Raw genomic sequence first — 7,896 nt, 5'->3', positions numbered from 1 at the left:
GAGATGAGTTGTTGGCAATGTGGTGTGATCGAAGATGTAGTCGATTTTGCAGAGTCTTGGAGTTACTGAGAAGTGGCAGCAACTAGTTTTTTGAGGTGTTTCTTCCAAACATGTTGGCTAGGAGTTTCAATAGTGGGCTTCCGAGTACCATATCCAGGAGGAAACCCATGTAGAAAATAACATTTGTCCTTGAGATGGCTTGGCTTGTGACAGTGGGAGCTAGTGGGTCGAATCTTCTTGTTTCTTGAACTTTGGTTGTGGTTGAAATTTGGTGCTAAATTTGAAGCAGCCATTGGAGTAGTGTTGTAGGAAGGACCAAGTTTTCATTGTCTTTCTTCTTGAGCAACCATAGAGAATAATATGGGCAAGCATGGGAAGGGATCAATGAGCAATATTTGCGCTCGAACAGCATGGAAATACTCATTTAGACTAGTTAGAAATTGTAAAACTTGATATTGATTGTGAAAAGTAAGAGAATCAGCCAAAGCTGCACAGGTACAGGGTGTACGGGGGTGGAGTTCAACAATTTCATCCCAAATGACCTTCAGTTTTGTGAAATAAGCACTTACAGAGTCATGGCCTTGGTGAAGGGTGATGAGAGTTTCATTCATTCCGAATATTCTTGGTCCATTTCCTTGATCAAATATATGATTGAGTTCACTCCACATTGCAGTAGCTGAGTCTAGATACATGGTGTTGCTTTTGATTTCTTCAGAAACAGAGTGGAGAATCCATGACATTACTATTTGGTTGCAGCGGAGCCAAGAATTGAGCAGAGGATCGTCTGGTCCTAGCTGAGGAAGAGCTCCAGTGAGGAAGGTTGTTTTGTTTTTGGCTCCAATGGAAATCTTGAAGTCGCATCTCCATGCTTGAAAATTCTTGCCGGTCAGGGGAGGAGAAGTTAGGACGAGCCTTGGATGGTCAATATTGCTGAGGAAGTAGGGACTGGTGATATCCTCATGAACAAGGCGTTCCTATGTTTGTAGAGCAACAAAATGATTTGAAGAGGAAGGGTTTTGACCATTGACAATTGAGCTTCGAGGTGGGGGAGTTTCAACGTTTGTTGCTGGTATGTTTGGTATTTCCGAAACTGGAGCTTCTGCGTTTGGAGCTGAGGTTCTTGTTCATGGTCTTGCCATGGTCATCAATGGTCAGTTAGGGTTTTCTCTGATACCATGTTACTTTTGCTAAACCAAGAAAAAAATGTTTTCATCTTTATTGATTATATATTTTAGAATACAGAGTACAATGCCTTTTGAGAAGACATTTTTATAATGGAGCACAACTGTGTATACAACTGTCATGAGCTGTAACAAAAAGTCAAAGAAAAAAAAACAAAAAAAACAACTAACTAAAAACTAACTAAGACTGTTATAATATATACTAACTAATTGAATATTTAATACAATCAAATTTAAAGAATTTAAAGTTGTTATAACAAATTGTGATAGTGTCAAAACAACTCAAAAGAAAATAGGCTTTCTACAATAAGCCTCTAGGTAATATTGTGTAACGACCCAAATTTACTAATAAGGCTTAAGGGCCTTGATTAGTGTGCCGGGAGGGCATAACTGGAATATATGTGATTTAATGATTTAAAGCATGTTATATGGCTATTTGAATATTTTAGATGCATGACTATGTGTATAAGTATGCATGTAGGCCCTGAATAGGTTAGAAGGGCATAATCGTAATTTCGGCCCGTTGTGGGCATAAATGTATATATATATATGCGATAATTGTTGAGACCACATTATTATGTGGATATATCTGTGATCTGTGATTCGAGATGATCCTAGTGAGCAGATCAGCGAAAAAGCCACAGCGGGGATTTATACCCGGCTCGGGGCGAGCCTGGGGGTATAAATGGGAATTTCGAGAATATATTGGGGTATATTCTGACATCGAGGAGTATAACTGGTGATTAATTAGGTATCGGGAAGTAAGCGGAAAATATTAGAGACACTTGAGGAATTAGCAAGAATTGGGTAAAATGACCAAAATGCTCCTAAGTGGATTAAAAGACTTAGGATTAAAGGGGAGGGCATTATGGTCATTTATCTTTTAAGAGATAGGTATTGCTAAGGCTTTATGTTTAGTGGAAGTTGTAGAATAAGGTGGAAGTCTGAGAAAAGAAGGGAAAAGAAAGAAAAAGAAAGGGAAGAAAGCAGGGCATATCTCCAAGGGTCGGTTTATGCTTTCCTTCATCATTTTCTTGTGTTGTCTTCGAGCAAAGCTCAGAGGGGAGTTAGGGTAGGCTGAGCAACAAGAATTCTGAGCTAGGCTTGAAGGATTGGAAAGGGCTTAGCAAGAACACACTATCACTTAAGGTAAGACTTTGGAGTTTTCAGTTTCTGGTTTGGATTGCTTGAACTATGGTGTCTAAGCTGAAATGATGGGAACTTTAGGGGAATTCAAGCCAAGGATTGAGGAAGAGCAAGTTAAGGAGGTCTAGAGGCTAGCTTAAAGTCGAATCTCCATCAAAGGTATAAAATTCTAAGCTTTAAGCTTTAAACTTTGAAGTTTTGATTGTTTTGTTGAGTTTCTGAAGTCTAGGAGCAATTATGGTGAATTTTGGGATTAGGGGTGCATGTGGCTAGGTTTTGTATGATTGTGATGCTTGGGATGAGTGGAATATGTTAATAAGCTTGTTTTTAAGTTTGGTTGAGGATTGGAAGAGTTTTGGTAAGGGTTGGCTCGGGGAAATTGCAGGAAGGGAAAATGCAGTGTTTCTTGTTTATGACTAGCATTACAGCGCTAGCCTTTGGGCGTTGTAGCGCTAGGCCATGCATGCTGAGGGTGTTATGGTTCTGCTTGTAGCGCTGTAGCGCCTCCTTAGAGTGTTGTAGTGCTACCCTATCTCCAGAAAGGGGTTTTTGAGTTATTTTCAAGGGTATTTGCCTGGGGGTCGGGGTTTGATTCCACCACCCCGCTTGGTGGATTTGGAGCTTCCCGAGGGCTCAGGATTGGTCCCGAGGCTAGGGTTCGGACTTGAGGTTTGGTGATGATTTTGATCTATGGTTGTGATTAGGTGAGCGTTAGGGCTCAAAGGGGGATCGTTCTCAAGGATCACAGCGAACAAAGCTAGCAAATCCAAAGGTAAGAAAACTGCACCCGGTTATATGTTTGTGATGGGACCAAGAGCTCCCAATATCTGTATAATGTCAATGATGGTATTGTGCCATGGTACATGTGATAGCGGCCTAAGGGTGTCGTACACAATATTTGTGCACAGGGCGCGGCTTGGCCACTGGTAGCCAAGGACAACTTTATATTCACTGAGCTCGGCTTAAGCGGGCCTGAGTCAGTGGGATAACGGAGGGCCTTAGTTATTATTTGTGATATGGTGTATGATATGAGTTGATATGTTTAGTATGCTGAATACTTGGTTATTCTGAATATTTATATGGTTGAGAACATGTTTATGAAATATTGGATTGCCTGTTGATTGCTTATGCTCTGTTATTATGTTTTCTTGCTGGGCCTTAGCTCACAGGTGCTACGTGGTGCAGGTAAAGGCAAAGGCAAGTTAGACCAGTCCTGAGATGTAGAGCTGCGGGGCTGAATGTACATAGTCAGCTGTTCGGTCGCCATGGCAGAGGAGTGGATTAGGACAGAGATTGCCTAACTGTCTATTTTTCCTTAATATGGCTAATATCGAATTTAATTCTCGAATCCTTTGTAAATGGTTTTAATTCTATTGTTTTTGGGATCCCGTGTAAACGGAAAATGTTATCTATAAGAAACACGACTTTTAAGACCAAAATCTTTTAACCCTAGTTCCAATATAGTTTCAGTAACACGTTTTTTAAAATTAAATGACTTGTTTAGCAAGTCTAGCACTTTTATAAACACACAGTGTAGCGGTCTTGGCTATCCAGAGCGTTACATATTGAGTAAGAGCTCACTAAAAGGAAATGACAAATGGCATAGGCAGAAAATAACCATATATGAGCGAATTGCATCATTTCCCACAAGAAAAGCTGACATCATAAAAGTATGACCGCATCCTTGGAAATCACATCGTAATACTGTAGTGTATCAGATGCCACTACCTGACCACCTCTACCTTTATAGAACTTGCAATTCGATTGTGATGACAAATAAAATAGCATGTTTAATTAGGGTTGCACACGGGTCGGGTTTTCGGGTTTCGGGTGCATCGGATTCAGGTTTTGTGGGTTTCGGGTGGAGGAAAGTGGTATCGAATCCGGTCCAAAATTTTCGAGTTTTTGGGTGATTTCAGATTTCAGGTTTCGTGTTTGGTCGGGTCGGGTTTGGTCGGGTTTCGGGTGGGATTGGTCCAAAAATGGGCTTTGGGTCGTAAATGGGCCTTGGCAAAAAAAATTCAAAAATACCATTTTTTGACACTTTTTAAATTTTTTTTGTTTTTTAATAATTCAAATCCTTAACAATTAAAATTTGAAATAAACAACCTGGATTGTGACATGTGTCACACATCAATTGTTGTGCAAGCATACTGCCTAGGCGTATGGCACACATGTGCCTCCTCAATTTTATCTCATTTATTTATTCAATTAACAAGACAATATATTTATGCATCAAAACAATATAATATATCACAAATGCATAAATATCAGTTAATTCAAAATTTAAATAATTTATTATCATATAATAAATTAATATTTTTCTCTCTTATTATTAATTACAACTAATATATAGTTTTTAAATAAAACGTATTAGTTTATTTAATTAATTAAGTACACATAATTATCACACAATTACAACTTAGCCCGAGAAAATTAATTCCTTGACAACTAATGTAACATCCCAAAATTTCTAATAAGGTTTAGCACCTTGATTACTATGCCAAGAGGGCATCATTGGATGTTATGTGTTAGTACGAGTTCATTTTGATTATATATGTGAATTCTATGAGTTATATTATGATATGGCTATTAATGCATGTTTAAATGTATTAAATGTGCTTATAGGCTCGATTCTGTTAAAAAAGGCAATTTGGTAATTTTGGACCCATTGATGGTATATTTGTATTATACATGATTTATGAGTGAGATCGCATTATTATGTGGATATGTTTGAGATGTGTGGTCCTAGGCGATCCTAGTGAGAAATTTGGCAGAAAAGTCACATTAAAGATTAATACTCAGTTCGGGGTGAGCCTAGGGGTATTTTAGTAACTTAGTACATTACTGGGGTTTACCCGGGGATTGAGAATTTATTTGGTGATTATTTGGGTATGTCAGGATTCTAGGTATAATTTAAGGTTTAGTGGGAATTAGTGTCAAATTACTAAAATGCCCTTGGGGGCTTTGAGGAGAGGCTTAGTAGATAGGGGTATTTTAGTCTTTTACTAGGGCATGGTTTAAGACTTAACCACTAGAATTCTGTAGAAGCTAAGGAAGGAAACATAACAAAAAACAAAAACTCAGTGAGCTCTGTTTCTCTCTCTAGCTCGTTTCCCTCTTTCTCTCTTGAAGACTTGGATTCTTTGAATTTTTGGAGGAAATAGGATTGGAAATCTAAGGAACTTGGAGCTAGGATTGGTTTAAAGGCAGCTTAGGTTCGAAATTCATAGCTAAGGTAAGAAATCGTACTCTCTGTTTTGATGAAATTAAAGTTTGGTTGAGCTTTAAACTTTAGCTTGGGTTTTGAGTTTTGGTAAGGATTTGGTTTAGTTTTTGGGGCGTTTATGATACTTATGTTGTGTTATTGAGAGTCATAGACTCAATTGAGACTTAGGTTCAACTTTGAGACTGTGTTTTGGAGGAAATGGTTGGAAAAAAGTTAGAAAAATCTAGGTTCGCGGGGTCACGTCTCGACGCTGTTCTTGGAGCACCGCGGCCCGCATGAACTCAGGGGATATAGCAGTTCTCTAAATCGTCTTGGCATCACGGCGCCGGGTGGGCTATGCCACGGTGCACGTCTAGGGAAACAAGGGAGTTGGCTTTTTGACTTGTAGAGAGTTGCGGTGCTTGTGAGGGGCATTGCGACTCAAATTGGGGATTTTGGCCAGATAGGGTTTTTAAGCACGGGAACTCAAACCTAAAGGATCGGGAAGGATTCTACTACCCAGTTTAGTAGAATTCGATTTCCCAGAGGTTAGGAATTAATCTTGAAGTTTTTAATTAGATTAGTTCTTGACAATTACCTGTTATTATGTTGTGACTAGGTTACACTGTTAGGTTTGAGAGTAAGGATCGTCATCGGGGTCGCCATATACTATCTGGTCGGGACTCAAGGTAAGAAAATTGGTATATGCACATAGAGCTATGGGTTGGTATGCTCATTAGCCTTGAATTGATATGCTTATTAGCCTTGAATTGATATGCTTATTAGCTTTGAATTGGTATGCTTATTAGCTTTGAATTGGTATGCTTATTAGCCTTGAATTACTTGTGAATGTATGAAATGACTGATGCTTGGCTGTCACATTTAGTGTGAGGCTTATCGGAAAAGCATTCGGAACACTGGTCTGAAAGACAAGTTCATTTGGGGTTGTGGCCCCTACTTTCCAAGCATGAACCATGAGTTAAGTGCCTGCGTACACACAATGTGCTTATGAGTTATGTGATTGGAATGATTGCATCTGTTATTTGTGAAACACGCGATTCCTGCTTTGAATATTTGTATTATTGTTATACTCTGTGCGATTTTCTTGCTGGGTCTCGGCTCACGAGTGCTCTATGGTGTAGGTAAGGGCAAGAGTAAGTTGTACCATCCATGAGTTTGAGAGCTTTAGGGGAGGTGTGTACATATGCAGCCTGCTTGACCGCCACGACCGAAATTTCTTGGGAGGAACTAGTGTTGAACCCTGTTTTGCCCCTTAAGACTGCTAGTTTTTATTTAATTTGTCTTTTATCAGTCTGTAAACTCTTTTTGGTATCTCGTATGTAAACTAAACACTTTTAATGAAAAATGTTTACTTCATTGACCAAAATCTTTTAATACCTAACCGTGGTTTAGTTTTTAATTACACATTTATGTCCAAATGATTCGCTTAGAGTGTTAAGCACCATTTTAAACACATAGTGTAACGGTCTTTGCCACCCAGGGCGTTACAACTTGGTATCAGAGTGGTCTAGGGTTGAGGATTTTTGAAGACTGGGTGGAATGTACACTCGCCACTAAAGATAAACTCGACTCACGGTTTGGTATTTAATAACGTGATTATGTGCTTAATTGCTGAATTGGACATATGTGCTTTGTAACGTCCCAAAAATTACCTAATAAGGCTTAGGGCCTTGATTAGGGGGTCGGGATGGCAATATATGGAATTACGTGTTTAATTGCTATATTAATTGTAATTACATGGATAATGTGATAATATGATTAAATGCACATATTTAGGGATATTAAATATGCATGTGGGCCCGCTTCTTATAAGAAGGGCGATTTTGTAATTTGGCCCGTTACGGGAATAAATGTGTATTTGTGTGCATATATGTGATATATATGAGAGACCACATTATTATGTGGGTTTATTTGGGTTACTCGGCATGAGGCGATCCTAGGGAGCAAGTTATTGGGAAAGTCACAACGGGATCCGATACCCGACTTGGGGCGAGTCAAGGGGGTGTTAGATATTTAATTGATTATCGAGTTATGAAAATAAAAATTTGGAGATATATTTGGAATTAGAGTGTTTAGGAGGGAATATTGGGGAAATTTACTATTTTGCCCTCGGGGACGTTTTTGGTACCCCGAGCCTTGGGATAAGCTTAAGTTAGTCAAGTTAAATAAGACAAGAGGTAGGAAACACATAGAGCTTTCTCAAAACCAACTCTTTTCCTTCTCTTTCACTTTTGGAGCACTCTAGACTTTTCAAAGACAAACCATTGATGATCTAAGGGAGATTTTGGCTAGGAATCTCAGAATTAAAGTCTAAATCTTGGGGATTAACTCAGTAGCAAC

At 38.9% G+C, this 7,896-nt stretch overlaps 1 protein-coding gene across 1 annotated transcript in view; it reads right to left on the bottom strand.

The window, feature by feature from the left end:
- Nucleotides 1-323: 323 nt before the first annotated feature.
- LOC133814839 (uncharacterized) overlaps nucleotides 324-7,896 on the bottom strand; it is a 45,349-nt gene continuing 37,776 nt past the window's right edge. Inside the window, exons 2-3 of the mRNA XM_062247749.1 lie at nucleotides 1,248-1,307; nucleotides 324-974 (exon numbers count right to left, since the gene is read on the bottom strand). Of these exons, the coding sequence (XP_062103733.1) occupies nucleotides 324-974; nucleotides 1,248-1,307 (711 nt within the window). The remainder of the gene's footprint in view (nucleotides 975-1,247; nucleotides 1,308-7,896) is intronic.

Source organism: Humulus lupulus, chromosome 2, assembly GCF_963169125.1.
Source record: "Humulus lupulus chromosome 2, drHumLupu1.1, whole genome shotgun sequence".
Taxonomy (NCBI): domain Eukaryota; kingdom Viridiplantae; phylum Streptophyta; class Magnoliopsida; order Rosales; family Cannabaceae; genus Humulus; species Humulus lupulus.
This window is presented reverse-complemented; position numbering and strand designations above follow the sequence as displayed.